The 18,716-nt window shown below is 47.5% G+C and overlaps 1 protein-coding gene across 1 annotated transcript; it reads right to left on the reverse strand.

The window, feature by feature from the left end:
* Positions 1-134: 134 nt before the first annotated feature.
* Positions 135-16,334, reverse strand: TLDC2 (TBC/LysM-associated domain containing 2). Its single transcript, XM_037521104.2, has 7 exons — positions 16,255-16,334; positions 13,482-13,531; positions 13,135-13,305; positions 12,354-12,506; positions 6,815-6,910; positions 1,350-1,423; positions 135-305 (listed from the first exon to the last, which is right to left on the reverse strand). Exons 2-7 carry the CDS (start codon positions 13,509-13,511, stop codon positions 170-172), a joined length of 660 nt encoding a protein of 219 aa, XP_037377001.1. The 5' UTR covers positions 13,512-13,531; positions 16,255-16,334; the 3' UTR covers positions 135-169.
* Positions 16,335-18,716: the final 2,382 nt, after the last annotated feature.

Genomic DNA, 18,716 nt, shown 5'->3' on the forward strand with positions numbered 1-18,716 from the left:
CCCATGCCTGTTTTGGGTTCAGAGACCACAGGGGGTTTGGCTAACAGCTACAGTCAACACTTTGCCATCCACTTTGGGACTGAATGGGCTGCCCTGTGTAAGAGGCCTGGGTGGCGGTGTGAGCTCGTCCAAGCACCTGTTGCCTCAGGAAGCTGTCCACTGCGGGGCATCAGCTCAGAACCCAGGCCTCCAGCTCCTGGATGTAGAACTGCTCCTGCCGGGCCAGCACCTCGTTGTTGAAGGTTGCACAGGGATGGCTCCCACCATGGTACAAGTCTCCATCCATCCAAAGACCAAACTGGCCACTAGGGAGAAGTGCAAAGTCTTGGCATGTCTCCCTCCTGGGTGTGAGACTATTCAGATCCGCATGACTGGCCCTTGGCCACACTACCACAGCTCCTTTCTGCCAGTTTCGTCTTCCCCTAAACTGATGTATCATGAATTGCTGGGGACTCAGCATGCTGTTCCCCACAGGATATAAAGGGTGTTTGGTTTTTTTTGCAATTCATTGATTTTAATAAATACATAGAGTGATACAACCATGATCACAGTCCAGTTTTAGAACTTTTGGAACAGTTTAGGATGTAGTATTTAATCACAGGAGTGTCTAACAGCCGTGGATTCTGAGCCCAAAACACGTCAGAGAGCATCCAGTCTAGTCCTCTCATCTGACAGAAAGCAAGCTGGAGCTGGAAGTGAGTAATGCCAATCAGCACTGATTGATTGGTTTGTTCTGTGCCAACCTGCTTCTTGTGGAGGCCATTGGGATAGCAAGGAATTTGCCTGGCACTAATGAAGCAATGCTTTCATCTTTGCCCTCAGGATAAGATTTGTTCTGCCTGAATTTGCAGGTCACACCAGGGGCCGACTACCCTTTTCTTCCTAATCCACTTCACCGCCCATCCCCCAACCCACACACCAATGCACACGTGCACACAGACTCGTAGGCCAGATTTCTGGGCAGATGCCAGCTTTTTCCAGGGAGTTACATCTGCTGGGATCATGGGACTGACAGGTAAATTTGAGGTTTGCCCATCCTTTGCCTCCAGCTTTATCCAGCCATGTGGAATGTTGTTCCCAAAGTTATATAAATCCAGACTAACTTGTCACCAACTGTAAGACTTTGGGGGAGAGTTCATGCCATCATTCCCTCTCAATGTTGATTTAGAATGGAGTTGAGGGAGTTGGCTGGGGGAGTTGGTAGCACCTGGGGGTATGGAAGGAGGAGACCTAAAAGTTAACTATCAGCCTCCTCATTTTGTCAGAGGCAGCCTCACCCAGCCTTTCCAGACAGGAAAAGGGACCAGAACACAGACCACCCGAGACTCGGGGATGATTAATACACGTACCTGCTACTGCCCATCATTAGTGAATCCAAGTTTCCTTTCACAAAGAAAGAGTTATTTCCTGTCCACTTAAAGACCTGGGATGATAGGAAAAGGCTCAGGTTACTAGACGTGTCTTTCCCTTTTGGTTTGATTCCATACCACGAGGTGGCAGTGTTGTAAAGGGCGCAACATCCAGGCACCCACTAAGTACTCTGGGCACTTAGCTCTTGAAATTTCTTTCCAGTCTCCTTAGAGGAAGTACATTTACTCTTGCCCTCCAGTCTGAATTCCCAAAACCCTCTGTTCTAGAAATATACCAGAGCCCTCTGAAGCAGTAAGGCCAGCAGGATCCACCCCAAAGACACACTGACTTCCAGCATTGTCCCTTCCATCTCTGCTCACCCTTGCCTACCCAATCCATACCACCCAATCCATACCATAGTCTCTCCTCACCCTCCTCAGCCTCCCAGTGATTCTCTCTGCTTCCACGGTCTCCTGCTCACAGTCCATGTCCACATTGCAATATGAGTGATATTCAAAGTCTAACTGGATAAAACTCTAAAGGTTTCCCATTGCAATGGGAATAAAATCCAACTCCTGACTATAGTCAAAAGCCCACCTTACTCTGATCCCTGATTTTACCTCTGACTTTTTCTCCTCCTTATGACAGCCACTTCAGCTACACTGGCTTTTCTGTTCCTGAGGTACCACAGCTCATTCCTGCTGATCCCTCTCCCCAGAACGTTCTTCCTTCAGATCCTCAAATGGCCACTTCTTTTAACCCAACTGTCATCACAGAGAAATTTTCTGGACCACCTATCTAAAGTAACCCTTTCTGAGACTCCCTGGTGGTACAGGGGTTAAGTCTCAGCTCTATCAAGCTATTGACAGCCACTGTAGCATGAGTTCAATCCCCCACCAGGGAGCTAACCCACATGGCACAGCAGACCTCTCCTATCTGGCCTGCTGCTCCCCTCAGCAGTGTATTTCAGTAGATCTGCCTGTTCTGCTCCCCACTCTGTAATTGGTGAATCTTCTCATCCCCTACACCTCTGGCCTACACCCCAGTTCTTGTATGCATAAATAAATTAAAAAATCTTTAACCCTTCCTCCCAGACCCTGCTTTTTATGACCCTGTTCATGTGTCAGTGTACCCATTAACATGTAAACTCTGTGAGGGTTGTCCTGACTCCTGGCAATATTCCTAGCACAAGGTATAGATGTTTGTGGAATGAATAAATTATAAGATGTTTAAAGGGCTGCAAAAGTACAGTATATTATTGCCTATAATTAGTTGCCAAAAAAATGCTGTGAACAATCAAAGGATTTTTAGCAAGAAAGTGGATGAATAAAAGATAAGCCTTGAGCTCAGAAGAGATAATATTAACAAGTAAGCACAAGGAGATAGAACCATTCAACTCCTCTACTTTCATCAAGGAAGCTGACCTTCAAACTTGAAGGAATGAGATAAGCATTGCTGCAGAAGAAATTAAGACCTTGTTCATGGTAGTGCTGGGAATAGCTATCAAGGAACTGCTAGAAATTCATTAACTCAAGAAGTGCCAAAAGACCAAAGGCAGACAAAATTAACCAAGTTTTTAAAAGATAAGTGTCCTAACAACAGGCTGGGAAGACAGAGCAACACTCTGGAAAAGTCATTCATTCAACAACGCTTTTTTAGCATTTTACCCCAGGCACCATTTTAGGCACTATATTAAATAGTGACTAAATAATATGTTAGTTGGTGACATGCTAAGGAGAATAAAGTAGAGAAGGGAAGTAAGGGTTTCCAGGGCATGAAGTGTTGTAAAGTTAAGTCAGATGGTCAGGAAGGATGCCTTGCTGAGTTGGTGACACTTGAGACCTAAAGGAGGTGAAACCAAACTATGTGGACATCTGATGGACAGCACTCTAGCAAAACTGCATGTGCAAAGGCCCTGAGGTAGTAGAGTTGTGTCTAGAGTAGAGTGAAGGAAAGGCAAAGTAGGAAGAAACAATTCAGAGAAAGGTCAGGAGACATAGAAACTTGTAGGTTATTATAAAGACTTGTGTGATATGCTCTGACTTACCTTTTAAAAGGATCACTCCAGCTATGTGATGACTGAAAGGGCAAGCAAGGAGACCCATTAGGAGGCTATCACAGTAACACAGGCAAGTAATGGTGGTGACTTGAACCAGGGCAACAGCAAAGGACATGGTGAGAAATGGTGGATTCTAATAGAGATAGAGAGGGAAGGCAGAGTCATCAGGATTTGTTGATAGCCCAGATGTAGAGTGTGAAAGAAAGAAAAAGGAGTTAGGAAGGACTCCAGAGTTTTTGGTTATCAGTAGCAGGACAGATGGTGGTTCCACTAGCTTTGCTGGGGAAGGTGGCAGAAGGAGCAGATGTGTGGTTAAGTAAGAAACTCAGTTTTGGACATGTGAAATTTGACATGCCATGCTTAGGATCTGACTGGTGACACTGGATTGCTGTCAGATATGTGAGTTTTGAGTCCAAGGGAATAGGCTGTTAGTACACAGATGGCATGGATGGAATGGATAAGATCTCAAAGGAAATGAGGGCAGTCAGAGAAGAGATGACAGCCAAAAGTAGTTCCAGAGCCCTCTGATGTTAAAAGGTTGAGGAAATGAGGAGGAACTAGCAAAGGATTCTACCAAGGAGTTACCAGTGTTGTAGGAGAAAATTCTAGAACTTTAGAATTACAGTAGGTGACTATAGGAAGGCAAGTGGTGATAACTAGAATCTAACCTAGGTTCACCATGAATAACTGACCACTGACCTCTTTCCTGATAACTAGTCCAACAATGCCAACAATGAAATACAGAAACAGAGATCTCCTTAATTCCTTGTCATGGACAAGATGGTTGTGTGGCTGGATGTATCTGTAAGTGTCTTGGTCTGTGCATTTCAGAGGATGTCTCTAGTAGCAAACCCAAGCACTTGAAACCAGTTCTTAATCCACTGAACAAATATTTCTTGAGGGCTAATGGGGAGGGTAAGGTTCTCCCTTATACTCTTCTCCCTCTCCCACCCATCTCTTGGTTCCTAAACGTGCTTCCCCTTCTCTTCAGTTTCTGAGCCCAAGAAAACTGCTCCTTATGCTCTACATCACCAGGTGATGTTCTATTTGTCTACCAGGACCCAGCTCAAGAAGCTCCTCCTCTAGGAAGTGTCCTTTGGTTTTCCCACCCCACTTCATAAAGGTGCTCTTCCTTTGTGCTTCTGCCATAGCATTTATCATTCTGTATCCTGAACCTCTCTGGGAGCATCTCAAGGCAGTGACTGTGGTTTAGAGAAATCATGCAGTGCTTTTGGCTAAGTTCAAGCTCAAAGACCTTTTTCCACCTCTCATCCTTACCACTAAGGATGTGTGGCCTTGGGCATGTTTTTCCCGGCAGCTTCCCCTTCTTGTAACATGGGGATGATAATGATATGTACCTCATAACTTGCTGATTCAATGCTCTAACTTGTGAAAGTCTCAGAAACAGCCAGTAAACTATGCAGGTTAGCTGCTACTGTTTGTGTTAGTGAAATAGCATGCTCTGGGCCTCCCTGGTGGCATAAGGGGTTAAGTCTTAGTGTTACCGGGCTATCAGCAGCCACTGCAGCATGAGTTCAATCCCTGGCCAGGAATCTGACCCACATAGTGCAGAAGACCTCTCCTATCTCACCTGCTGTTCCCCTCAGCAGTGTATTTCAGTAGATCCACCTGTTCTGCTCCCTACTCTGTCTCTGGCGAAACCTCTCACACACCCCCACCCCCCACCTAGCACCTCTGGCCTACACCCCAGCTCTTGTATGCATAAATAAATAAATCTTTTTAAAAATAAAAAGAAAGTAGCATGCTCAGTGGTTTTGTTCAGTAAATAGTCCAGAGACAGAAAAAGCTGTGGATGAGAGATACTTACAATTATTCTCCCTCCTTCAAAGGCTCCCTGGCATCTGGTGCTATCTGATGGCCCCATTCGTCTTGTTTCTGTCATTGACCCATCTCCTAGTCACCAGTTACTTGAGCCTGGTTCACCCTCTTCCCCTCCTTCCCCATTCCTGTCATTGCCTTCAGTGATCTTCACCATCCACTTGTCTCCACCCAATGCCTGCCCCTCAACTCCTTCCTCTCTAGTGGGTTTTCTTACACCCACCTCACCACTGTCTCCTGTGGTCACACTCAAGGACTTGACTTTACCAGTCTGTTTAAAATGTCCCTCTGTATCCTGTATTCCGGCACAAGGGTTCAACAAGTATCACCACTCCTAGTCTCTGACTTCAAGATAAGCTCTCATGGCCCCGATTCCATCTGCATTTCATTGTGCTTCAGTCCCCATCTGGTTTCCCTGCCCTCCTTGCCTGTGGTCCATTTTATATTTCTACTTCCTTCAAATTCCTTTTTTTTTTTTTTAAAGATTTATTTATTTATTTAGACAAGCACTGGGTACATTCAGAAGCACGGGAGGGTGAGAGAATTCACCAGAGCCAGAGCAGGGAACAGAACAGGCAGACTAATGAAATACACTGCTGAGGGGAGCAGCAGGCGGCAGGAGAGGTCTGTGCGCCATGTGGGACCCTTGTCAGTGGCCAGGGATCAAACCTGCGCTGCAGAGGCTGCGGGCAGCTTCACAGCCCAGCGCTCAACCGCTGCACCACCAGGGGAGGCCCTCAAATTCCTTTTTTAAAAAAGATTTATTTATGCATAAAAGAGCTGGGTGTAGGCCAGAGGTGCAGGGGTGGGGTGGGGAGGTGAGAGGATTCACCATTAATAGCATGGGGAGCAGAACAGACAGACTGACAGAAGACACTGCTGAGGGGAGCAGCGGGCAGGTGATAGGAAACAGAAGAGGTCTCATGCTTCAGTGGCTGCTGATAGCTTCATAGTGCTGAGACTTAACCCCTTGTGCCATCAGGGAGGCCCCTCCCGTCAACTTCCTTTTCCATCTGTCCACCAGCTTAGCAAAACCCCAGTCACAGCTGAATCCTCACATTCACTTTCCATGCCTGGACCCAAGGTGCTGAATGGAGCACCACCTCCAACACTGCCCTGCTGTCCTGTGTCTACTTTTCTCTAGCAGGCTTCCCCTTTGGCTCCCGTGATGACTATTTGATACCTTCACTCCCATCAACCTTCACACCCGCTCCACTATCCTCACTCACAGCCGATGACTTTACTCAGCAAGTCCTGAGAAAATAGAAGCCAAAGGACACATCTGTTTTCATCTTCTGACCACCACACCCACAGGCCTCCCTGCCCTTGGACCCATCTCTTTTCAGCCTGTGTTTGGTGAGCAACAACCCTCTCCCAATCAGAGCTAGACAGTGGTTGCTGGGGACTTCAGCATTTTTAAAAAATAAGCTGAAAAAATAAGCTGAGCAGGCCAAGGGGAATGCTCTGCCCACACTGCCCTGCTGCATTCCCTCTGTGGAAAGAAGGATCTTTGTCCTGCCCTAGATCCCACTCCTTCCTCCCACCCCCAAAGGTTGGTAATATCACCTTCAGCTCTGGCGAGAAGGAGTAGAGGAATGTCTCGCCAGTACCATAGAAGCCTTTGCTGCATCGAATAGCCGAGGAGGAGAAGGCCCCAAACATCTGGAAAACAAAAGAACTTGGAGCTAGAAGGAAGCTGGACATCCTCTGGCGATCCCATTCTCCAGTTTTGGTCATAGAGGCTCACCCTAGAGGGGCACCCAGGACTGATCTAGGGCTTAGAGAGATCTCCTTCAATATGCATCTTTTCCCTTAACCCTCCCCAGGCAAGAGCTCTTGCTAGCATCCTCCTTTTTCTTATGTGTTTATTTTATATAAGTATTCCTTCCAGAAAAATCTTAGCAGTTATAGGCAAGCAGAAAGAAAAATAAAGTCACCCAAATGCCCATTATTCCACTTAACATGTTAGTGCATTTCCTTCCAGCATGCCAGTGTACTTATTCTTATACATCAAGTCCTCATTTAATATCTTCATTAGGTTCTTGGAAACTGCAACTTTAAGCAAAACAATGTAGAAAGGAACCAAATTCACCATAGGCTAATTGATAGAAACAAGAGTTAAGTTCCTATGGTGTTTTTCTGGTCACAAAAACATCCCCAAACTTCTAAGTTAAGATTCAAACATGGGGCCTCCCCTGGTGGCGCAGTGGTTGAGTGCTGGGCTGCAAAGCTGCCTGCAGCCTCTGCAGCGCCGGTTCGATCCCCGGTCACCAGCAAGGGTCCCACATGGCACTACAGACCTCTCCTGCTGCCCGCTGCTCCCCTCATCAGTGTACTTCGTTAGTCTGCCTGTTCTGTTCCCCGCTCTGGCTCTGGTGAGTTCTCTCACCCTCCCGCACTTCTGACTGTACCCAGTGCTTGTATAAATAAATAAATAAATCTTTAAAAAAAAAAAAAAAAAAAACTCGGTACAGAGGAGCTTCCATGTGGATTTAAGTGTGTAAATGTGTTTGCCATATTTCCTTTCTCTTCATAGTTTTTCTGACCCATTTAAAAGTAAGTTATAGATAGTGCAAATTTTCACCCCTAAATAGTTCCTCTCTGAAGGGTGGGGAATGTTGACTTATGTAACCACAGTCCTGTTATCTCACTTAAGAAAATTAACAGGTTTCATACGAGATGGCATCCCGTTTATATTCCATTTCCCCCAGCTATCTGAGTGTCTCTCATGTTCTGCTTTAAAAACCAAAACTTGGAGGGCCTGCGGTGCTCCTACTCAGTGAGGACTCTACCAAGGTCACCTGGGTCCTGGCTCCTCACTTTTCTCTTTTCAGGGCGCCACCCCCCAACCCCTGCCTCCCTAGGTGGCACCAATAGCAAGGGCACCTCTTCTGGGGCTTGTGGGTGCTGCTCTGAGCAGTGTCACCCTTTATACCAGAAAGCGGGTGGGCTCTATGGGGAGAAGACAGCTAGAAGAGAGTGGAGGAGGGGCTAGCAGAGGAGGAGGAACATGGAGTGGGAAAAAGCTCTGACCTAGGGCCTCCCTGGTGGCGCAGAGGTTAAAGTCTCAGCACTGTGAAGCTGTCTGCAGCCACTGCAGCATGAGTTCAATCTCCGGCCAGGGAGCAACCCACGTGGCGCAGCAGACCTCTCCTGACTCACCCGCTGCTCCCCTCAGCAGTGTATTTCAGTCAGTCTGCCTGTTATGCTCCCCACTCTGTCTCTGGTGAGTCCTCTCACCCCCCGTACCTGTGGCCTGTACCCCAGTTCTTGTGATTCTTCTGATAAAATAAATCTTAGTTCTTATAGGAAAAAAAAAAGGTCTGATCTGGGTGGGGGAGGGCGAGGGCACAGTGAAGCTCAGCCTGCTGGGGACAGGGGTCTCAGGTGAGCACACCTGGAGGGAACCAGAGAACTGGAGTGCCCTGTCTCACAGCTGAGTTTCTGCCATCACGGAAGACAACACTGGAGACAGATAGCGCAGACAGAGGCAAGCTTTGCTGACTGATCCTGAAGATAAAGGAGAGGAGAACAAGCTAAAGAAGAAGAAAGAAGAGAGTGAGAAAATCCACAAGGCTTTGCCAGGACGGGGAGCCTGAGCAGCTGCAGACCATAGGGGAGAACTGGATGAAATGGGGAAACTTCGATGAGGAGGACCTGGTCCCTGCCAAGGAAGCCAACACAAGGGCCCACAGGTTGTCTTATCCTTCAGTGAGGAAAGACTGAGGTGGCATCCTGGCCCCTCGGAGTAAACAACAAATAAGAGACCAGAACAGACTCTCCCGAGGACTAGTCCCTGTCCAGCTGGGTTGGACATTCTACTTCATGGCAGCACAGAGGTGGCTTGAGAAGATGTCCTTTGAAGAGCCAGCAGAGTTTCTGTGCCCCACGGGACTTTAAAGTTGTTCCCTGCTGCACTGTTTGCATATCCACCCCAGGGAGGGGAAGAGTAAGTGTTTCAAGCAACCCATCCTGCCCTTGACTGAGAACAGCAAAGGGCCTCTTATGAGGACAAATTTGCAGAATGGGTGTGCGGGTGAGCAAAAGGATTCTGTGGATCTCCGAAAAGCATCTCCATGGCCCACAGCCCGCTTCCCAGTAGTGTCAACCCCACATTCTCACAGACTGGCATGTGTGAAGTTTTAGACTATTTCTGGTATGTTATTTGGGGTGGGGGTGATGGGCTGGGGAGGAAGGGAGGTGGGTGGGATCATTTTTGTTACAATTGGGGCCTCACTGGAGTAATGGTGAAATAATGGAAAACACAAACAACCAATGATGATTTGTTTCTATGTCTAGAATATTTTATCTTTTCCAAATATGTCACTGGTGACATGAATGAGGACTGTGTGACTCACAGACTGAGTGCCTGAAATTTATAAGCCAAGGCGTTTCTTGCCCAAACTTAATGCTGTTACCAACAAAGGACTAAACCAGTTAATAACTTACTAAAGCTGCCATTTGGGGGGCAGAAACTGATTAAGGAGTGAAAATCTTTTATTGGGGTGGGGTGTGTAGACAGGCAGATCATTCTGTCTTAGAGGTGCTAATTCTTGAAATTGGCACATGGACCCTTCTGTCTTGGATTATGAAGTTACAAATACTAGCTTGTCCCTCAGGGCCACTGGCTAAAGTATTGTGGAGGAGGTATTGTGGAGGAGGCTAGAGGGTAGGAAAAGACAAGGATGTATGCTCTAAGCATGGAAAACTCTTGGAGCCTTTCTGAATTTTTTTTTTTTTTTTTTTTGCACAGAAGAACTGGGGTGTGAGCCAGAGGTGTGGGGAGTGAAAGTATTCACCAGAAACAGAGTGGGGAGCAGAACAGGTGGATTTACTAAAATACACTGTTAAGGGGAGCAGTAGGCAATACAGGAGAGGTGTGCTGCACCATGTGGGCTAGCTCCCTGGCTGGGGATGGAACTCAGATCTCAGCAGTGATAGTGCTGAGACTTAACACCTAGGCTACCAGGGAGACTCCGCCTTTCTGATTCTTGAACTTTGAAACCATTGGTGCCAGGGTTCAGTCATTGACAGCACAAGTTCTATGGAACACTTCAGAGTTTAGTGATTTGAGCCCTGGTCTTGGTAGAAAAGTGAGCTTTTATACTGGGGTAAATAAAGGCTTACTTTAAAATACAGAACAAGGGTCTCCCTGGTGGCCTAAGAGTTGTCTCAGTGCTGTCACCTCTATGGCCTGAGTTCCATCCCCAGCCAAGGAGGTAACCCACATGCACAGCATACCTCTCCAGTCTCGTCCACTGCTCTGCTTAGCAGTGCATTTCAGTAAATTTGCCTGTTCTACTCCCCACACTGTCTTACCCTCCACACCTCTGGCCTACACCCCAGTTCTACGCAAAAATATTTTTTTTTAAAAATTGACAATAATTGGGCCTCCCCTGGTGGCGCAGCAGTTGAGAGCTGGGCTGCGAAGCTGCCCACAGCCTCTGCAGCGCAGGTTCAATCCCGGGCCGCCAGGTGAGGGTCCCACATGGCATGCAGACCTCTCCTGCCATGCCCACTGCTCCCCTTAGCAGTGTCCTCCATCTGTCTGCCTGTTCTGCTCCCGGCTCTGGCTCTGGTGAATTCTCTTACCCTCCCGTGCTTCTGATTGTACCCAGTGCTTGTATTAATAAATAAATAAATCTTCAAAAAAAAAAAAAAAAGATTTAAAAAAAAAAAAAATTGACAATAATTAAAATACAGAACAAAACAAAACAAAACAAAAATAATATTAAGAATTAACACTCCTGGGCCTCCCCGGTGGCGCAGCGGTTGAACTCTGGGCTGCAAAGCTGCCCGCAGCCTCTGCAGCGCCAGTTCGATCCCCAGCCACTGGCGAGGGTCCCACATGGCGCGCAGACCTCTCCTGCCACACCCACTGCTCCCCTCAGCAGTGTACTTCGGTCCTTCTGCCTGTTCTGTTCCCCGCTCTGGCTCTGGTGAATTGTCTCACCCTCTCGCACTTCTGACTGTACCCAGTGCTTGTATAAATAAATAAATAAATCTTTAAAAAAAAAAAAAAGAATTAACACCCCAGGGCCTCCCTGGTGGCACAAGGGGTTAAGCACCTCATTATGAAGCAATCCACGATCCCTGGCCCGTCAGGGAGAAACCCACATGGCGAGGCAGACCTCTCCTGTCTCTGCCCTCTGCTCCCCTCAGCAGTGTATTTCAGTTAATCCACCTGTTCTGGTCCCCACTCTGTTTCTGGTGAATCCTGTCACCCCCCACATCTCTGGCCTGTACCCCAGCTCTTGTATGCATAAATAAATAAATAAATCTTTAAAAAAAAAAAAGAATTAACACCCCAAATGCTGTCTTGAGTCATGACAGCCATCACTTTTGCCATCATCTAGACCTGCATCTTGAATTCCATTGTAAAATCTGTTTAGACATATGTTAGGCTTTTGTGACAACTGTTTAAATGTAAACTTCATACTTCATATCACACTATCAGTTTTTGTCCTAATAGAACTAAAGCTTTATAATTCTTGAGATAAAAAACCACTTGGAATATCTATGGTTCTACATCATTTTTCTTATCTACCAAATATTTCACTGTCTAGGCCAGAGTTGTTTTTAGCCATTCTTCTCTGGTGGGATGGTTAGGTGGAATGCACTGGATGGCAGCACAGGATCACTGAGAAGACAGGGGTTAATATGAGTGGACACTTCCTCCTAGTCAGCATTGTTTTGCCAAGGAAGAGGCTCCATCCAGGGGGAGTCAGCATCCTGGTTTTATAGCAACAAGTTCTTCTATCAGCATTTTAAGGGAGGTACTCCTGACCAAGTGGGGTCCCCTGGGACCCCCGAGATCTCTCCTATCTCTAACATGTTTCTTCCACAGAGGAGCAGCTCTAACCAACTTTTCCTCCTTCCTACCCCTGCTGCCTGAATCCCCCCATTCAAGAGACCAAAGGCGGTGCCCTCTCCACATTCCTCTTATAAAATGTAGGAGTCTACTCTTGATGCTTTCTGCAATCCATTCTTTTTTCTACCAGCAGGTAATGTTTTAAAAATTTCTGTGTTCTCTTTCCTGAGGCTGCCCATTGGAACCTAGTTGGAAGCCCCCATAGTCTCAGGTTGGGGCCCCAGTCCAGCTCACCTGCCCTTCCTGGTCCCTCAGCACCAGCAGCACCGGCCCGTCGTGGCCCTCCATCTGCCTGTACAGGTTCCGTAAACTGAAGCCATCCCTCGAGGTGCAAAAGACCAGACTCCAGGAATGGCCAGTGAGTCTTGCAGGGAGGTGGAGGCTGAGCTGGGGAAGGGCAGGAGGTGAGTGTGGGATCTATAGTGGAAACTATATCCTGGGAGCCCCAGAGGAATGGGTTAAATAGCCACCACTCACACAGGCATGGAGCTCTACAGGTTAGAGCAGTTTACTATTTTCTGGGGGGTTTTCATGCCTATTAGCAGCAGCCTTTGTACAGAGGGATTATTATTCCTGTTTTATAGATGAGAAAACTGAGGCTCAAGGGAGGTAAAGCAAGTTCCCTGAAGTCCACATGGGGAGTAAATAGCAGAATCAAGTTTGGAAGCCGGGTCCCAAACCCCTGGCAAACAGAGAATAGATGAAATGCTGAATCTTTCCTCCTAATCTTCCCACCTACAAACGCCCCACCCCACCCCACCCCACCTTTGGCTTCAGTCGCAAGGGCTGAAGCTAATTTCATTTGATTCGTAACCTCCTGGCCCAGTGAAGAGCATGGTGCTAGTTACTACTGGGTCATTTTATAAGAAAGGAAATAGATTTCCCCAAGGTGACACTAAGCTGGGGGCAGGGCAGGAGTGATCCCAGGTGTCCCTGGACCTGTCTGGGGTGGGGCAGAAGACTGGGACCTTTCCACTTGGGGCTGGAATCCTTGTGCCTTGGACCATGCCCCAACCTGCTTAATCTCTGAGGCTCCCAAAACCTGGCTGGGTTCTGTCAGCTGGGGCTCTTCGGGATCTTCAGGAGCAGGGGCTGAGGCTGGAGCTGGCGCTGAGGCTGAAGCTGGTGCTGTCTCCTCCTCTTCCTCACCCTCCTCTGCAGACAGAGTGTCTTCTAACTCACTGGACTGTGAAAACACAAAGAATCAACAAAAGGAGACACCAGTTTCCCCACCTCCTGAGCATGAAAGCCTCTCAGCTTCATGACCCCTTCCCAGGCCCCTGCCACCCCCAGCCCAGCCAAAGTAGGCTGGAAAGTGTCCACAACAGATCAGACTGACCCTGCCCCCAGCCTGCCACTTACCAGCAGAGTATAGCGCCAGCCACCTTTCATTCTCTCGTGAGTTCTCAGTCCTGCGGGGAGAGGAAGCCTCACTGGATGAGGCCTGGAGATGACAGGGAGAGGCCTGGGGCACACCCAGCTGATTCCACGCCCACCCAGTTGTCCTTTGCTCCCTTTCTCCTGTCCTCCCAGGCCAAGCTGTCACTAAGTGAGTCTCTAAGGTCAGCCACAATCAACTCACTTGAAGTTGGCATTTGATACATGTTAGGTGTGAACAGTAATTCTATTCTCATTTCTTTCTACCTCCTTGCCCTTCAGGCCACCTGGTCTAGTGACTATGGCCCTAGGTTGGAGGTCTGGGGCCTCTGAGCCCCAGGTTGGGAATCTGGGGCCTCTGGTTCTCCAGATCATCTCAGAGGCCCCCATAGCACTGACATCTTCTCAAAGCTGGTGAGTGCATCATAACAGAAGCTTGAAAGGCATTAAGCCTGGACCAAAGGAACAGATCTTTTGGGGCCTCCCCTGGTGGCACAGCGGTTGAGTGCTGGGCTGCGAAGCTGCCCGCAGCCTCTGCAGCACCGGTTCAATCCCTGGCCACCAGCGAGGGCCCCACATGGCACACAGACCTCTCCTGCCATGCCTGCTGCTCCCCTCAGCAGTGTATTTCATTGGTCTGCCTGTTCTGCTCCCAGCTCTGGCTCTGGTGAATTCTCTCACCCTCCAGCACTTTTGACTATACCCAGTGCTTGTATAAATAAATAAATAAATAAATAAATCCTTAAAAATAAATAAATAAAAATTTTAAAAAAGGAACAGATCTTTTAAAAAAATACAAAATTTCATTTTTGTGATTAAGAAATACATATTTAATACACATTTATAATAGAAAATTTGAGAAATCTAGGAAAGAATAAAGAAAGATAGAAAAATATTCATAATTCCATCTCTCAAAGTTAAACTCTCACTGCCTAAGGGTATATTTTTCACATTTTTGGATTTATTTCATATACATGTGTACGCACACATTTATAAATAGATCATACCATGTGTATAATTTATAAAGAGCTTCTCTCAACTCAATGAGTGAGAATTTTCCAGTGACATCCTATAATCTTTGAATATGTGGGGTTTTTTTTTGTTTTTATATTTAAAGGGCAGGTTTATTAGGGAAGGGATAAAACAGTAAAAGACACTTGCATAGACACAAGCAGGTAGGAAGAGCTGCCCAGAAGGGACAGGTTTGCTAAGAGAGGCCTGCATGGTTGCAGGCAGGCAGCCTTGACAGGTCACGGGCAGGCAGGAATGCTGCTGCCCTGCAAAGGGAAAGAGTTGGTGAAAAGAGGCACCTGCATAGTCACAGGTGGGCAGAGGGAGTGCTGCCTGAACATGTGGTTTTTAACGTCTGCAAATTATTTCATCATAAGAAGTACATCACTTATTCCTCTTTTTGGATATTTTGTTTGCTTCTCATTTTCTGCGATTAGAGGCAAACTGTAATGAATTTCCTTGTTCATAATTCTGATTATGTCCTTTATGATGAATTTCAAAAGTTGAATGCTCGGTCAAAGGGCATGTACATAGTTCTTGATAAATGTTTCCAAAGGTTTCCCAGTTGCTTAAAACCCACCAGTGTCCAGAAACCTTTAGGGAATGGCAGGGTGATATCTTTCAGATCCTTAAGTCTTATACCCTCAAACCACAGACAAGGAGCCTTGTGGCACAAGGGGTTAAGTCTCAGGACTATCAAGTCTCAGGACTATGGGCAGACACTTCAGCATGAATTTGATCCCCCACCAGGGGGCGAACCCACATGGCACAGCAGACCTTTCCTGTCTTGCCTGCTGCTCCCCTCAGCAGTGTATTTCAGTAAATCCACCTGTTCTGTTCCCCATGTTGTCTCTGATGAATCCTCTCACCACTCCCACCCCACATCTCTGGCCTACACGCCAGTTCTTGTATGCATAAATAAATAAAAATAAATAAAAAAAAAAACCCACAGATAAGCAAACTGCCCCTCAGAAAGGGAGGGACTCAGCACAGGACAGTATACACTAATGGTAATGATAAGACTAATTATGATAAGACTTACTAATGGTAAGACTCTGGAGTCAGGGAGTTCAAACCCTGCTTTTGCCACTTACTTGCTATGTGACCTTGGGAAGTTACTTAACACCTCTGGGCTTCAATCTCTTCATCTGTACAATACTAATATCTACCTCCTAGGGCTATTATAGGAGAAATGAAAAAAATGTCTCAAGAATTAGAATGTCGGGCCTTCCCGGTGGCACAGCGGTTGAGCGCTGGGTTGCTAAGCTGCCCGCAGCCTCTGCAGCGCCAGTTCGATTCCCGGCCACCAGGCGAGGGTCCCACATGGTGCGCAGACCTCTCCTGCCACCCACTGCTCCCCTCAGCAGTGTACTTCATCAGTCTGCCTGTTCTGCTTTCCACTCTGGCTCTGGTGAATTCTCTCACCCTCCCGCGCTTCTGACTGTACCCAGTGCTTGTATAGATGAATAAATAAATCTTTAAAAAAAAAAATTAGAATGTCATGCCAGACTATCTTCAATTTGCTGAGATAACCCTCAGTACCTGCTGTTTGCTGACTGCTGGATAAATGACAATGCTTATTTCTATCCACCTGACACTGCCTCCTTGAGAGATCCAGGACTTGAATTTCTGACAAATGGCCACTGTCTCTATCTGTCACCTCTGGGATAGTGACTTGATCACATGCAAGAGTGAGTGAGTAGCTCAGGTGGGGAAGGAGAGGCGGGAACTGTGGAGATGTACTCACCCTGCTAAGCCCTGGTATCTGAGACCTCCAGTCCATTCAGCCAGTTGTTTTCCTTAGTGCATCTCTCTGAACCCCAAAGAGGGGGCCGCATCCAGAACTGACTTTGCCCAACTAGTGGTCAGTACGCAGAAGCTTTAGTTCCACACCCTGGTCCCTTGGCAGGTGGCTGGCACTTCTACCACGATCAGTTCCAGGCTCTCCTCCCTGGCTCTTATACTTGCCCAGAGGGTGGCAGGCCCTGGCCCTGCGCCCATGCTGGTTCCAGCTGGGAAGGCCTGGAGGTGATTATTGTCCATCAGAAACTCAAACCCCACAAATACACACAAACATGACCTTGTCACCCCTCTGGCCCCGCTCTGCCCCCACTGGACCAGAGTCTCTCACCACAGCCACCTAGTAACTAAAGCCCACTGTCGAAGGTTCTTCCCTTGTGGGACACAACTGCTACAGCATGGGTAAATCTATGGGCTCTGCAAGGGCAGCTCAGGGCTGGAGGCTGGGAGAAGCAGCCCTGCTCTGGCCCTACTGATTTCCCCTCCATCAGATGGGGTGCTGATTCAATTCTTTCCTCATTGACAAGCCTTGACATTTTGTGAGGTTCCACATAGAAAGCCCAGTGTTTAGCATACATCAGGCACCCCATCTATGGGGGTTATGTCTTTGTCCCTGACCCATAGGAGGATTTCAATGAAAGTTGCATTGTTGAATCACAGAACTCAAAGTTGGAAGGGGCTTCAACCTGTCCCAGAGCAAGCCACCTCCAACCCAGGGCAGGATCCCCATGAAAATATGCTCACCAAATGGGCAGTCAGCCTTTATTGTGGGGGTGAGCCCCCCCCAATCTGGGGTTACTCACACCACTGAAATATAGCTGAAAAAAAAAAACACAAAAAAACCTCTTGCTGGCTTTAGTGGAGAGGACTTCGATCCTTAGCTACTCTATCTATGGCCATGTCTCCAGGGCATCCTCTGTTCTGGAAGGGTGGGATGCCAAAAGGACTTGTATTATGGGGAAAACAGGAAAGTGAGGGGCCCTGTTGCCATCTCAAACACGGCTGTTGCAATATGTGTTGAAACTGTAAACAGCTCAGGGGTCACACACCTGTCCCTCCCTGCTCTCCCACCCCACCCCCGACCTATGTCCCCCACACTCAATCTCTAAACAGGTGGCACAATGAGATTTGCCTTGCTGTCTCATTCTTTTTTTTAAAAAAAAAAAAAAAGATTGATTTTTTCATGCATACCAGAACTGGGGTACAGGCCAGAGGGGTGTGGGGGGTGAGAGGATTCACCAGAGACAGAGTGGAGAGCAGAACAGACTGAAATACACTGCTGAGGGGAGCAGCGGGTGAATCAGGAGAGGTCTGCCATGCCATGTGGGTTGCCTCCCAGCCGGCCGGGGATAGAACTCACCGCAAAGGCCGTGGACAGCTTCACAGTGCTGCGTTCAACCCCCTGCACCACCAGGGAGTCCCTTCTATCAATTCCTTACATGGTGCTTTCTACTTGGATGGTCCATAATCATCTCAAACCCAGAAAGAAGTCATGATTTCCCCTTCCAAATCTGGTCTCTCTATTCTTTGACCACCTCCTAGTTTGCCTTTCCTGTCTGGTTAAATAGCATCATCATGCACCCTGTATCTAAAGTCAGAAACTAGAAAGTTGAACTTGACTTCATTTCTCAGAACCCTTACTTCCTGCCCAGGGAAACTGACTCTTCAAAGCTCCAGAAAAGATCTCAAGACCACTCTCCTTTTCCTCTCCACTGCCTCCGCCTCATCCACTGTTCTCTCGGACTATGGTTCAATAGTCCTTTGGCCCACTATCTTCCCTTCTTGCGAGGATCTAGAGTGACCTATTTAAATCATAAGTTAGAGAGCCTCATGGATCTGCTGACATTCTCCAATGTCTTGTCACTGGGTCAAAAATAAAGCCCCTGCCCAGGACATGCCTTGGCTTCTGCTGTCTACCCCAACTTTATCTTCTCCTTCTGCTATCATCCAAGTTCCAGCCACATTGATCTTACTTTCCTGAGACTATCAAGCTTGTCTTCCTTTGGAGCCTTTGCCTTTTCTGTTGCTCTGCTCGGAGTTCTCTTACTCTGTCTCTTTGATAACTTAGTTTGTCACCTTTTCAGAGACGCCTCCCTAAATAAAGCAGGTACCCTACCAATTCCTCTAATTCTTCCTCGACCAGTAGCTTTGTTTCTTCATGATTTGTATAATGAAAAAAATCTTTCATTTAAAAAAATTACCTTTTGGCCTCCCTGGTGGTGCAGCGGTTGAGCGCTGGGTTGCGAAGCTGCCCGCAGCCTCTGCAGCGCAGGCTCGATCCCCTGCTGCTCCCCGGCCACCGGAGGAGGGTCCCACATGGCGCGCAGACCTCTCCTGCCACCCGCTGCTCCCCTCAGCAGTGTACTTTGTCGGTCTGCCTGTTCTACTCTCCGCTCTGACTCTGATGAA

The sequence above is a fragment of the Talpa occidentalis genome, unplaced genomic scaffold, assembly GCF_014898055.3.
Source record: "Talpa occidentalis isolate TD23 unplaced genomic scaffold, MPIMG_talOcc4v2.1 talOcc4.10, whole genome shotgun sequence".
NCBI classification, from domain to species: domain Eukaryota; kingdom Metazoa; phylum Chordata; class Mammalia; order Eulipotyphla; family Talpidae; genus Talpa; species Talpa occidentalis.

Bases quoted from the DNA above. Each gene is read 5' to 3' on its own strand.
- TLDC2 (XM_037521104.2), bottom strand. From the start codon at position 13,511: ATGAAAGGTGGCTGGCGCTATACTCTGCTG. The intron at 12,507-13,134 runs GTTGGGGCATGG...GCCCTTCCCCAG, and splicing joins GAGCCTCAGAGATTAAGCAG to CTCAGCCTCCACCTCCCTGC. The intron at 1,424-6,814 runs GTGATATTACCA...CTATCATCCCAG, and splicing joins CCTTCTCGCCAGAGCTGAAG to GTCTTTAAGTGGACAGGAAA.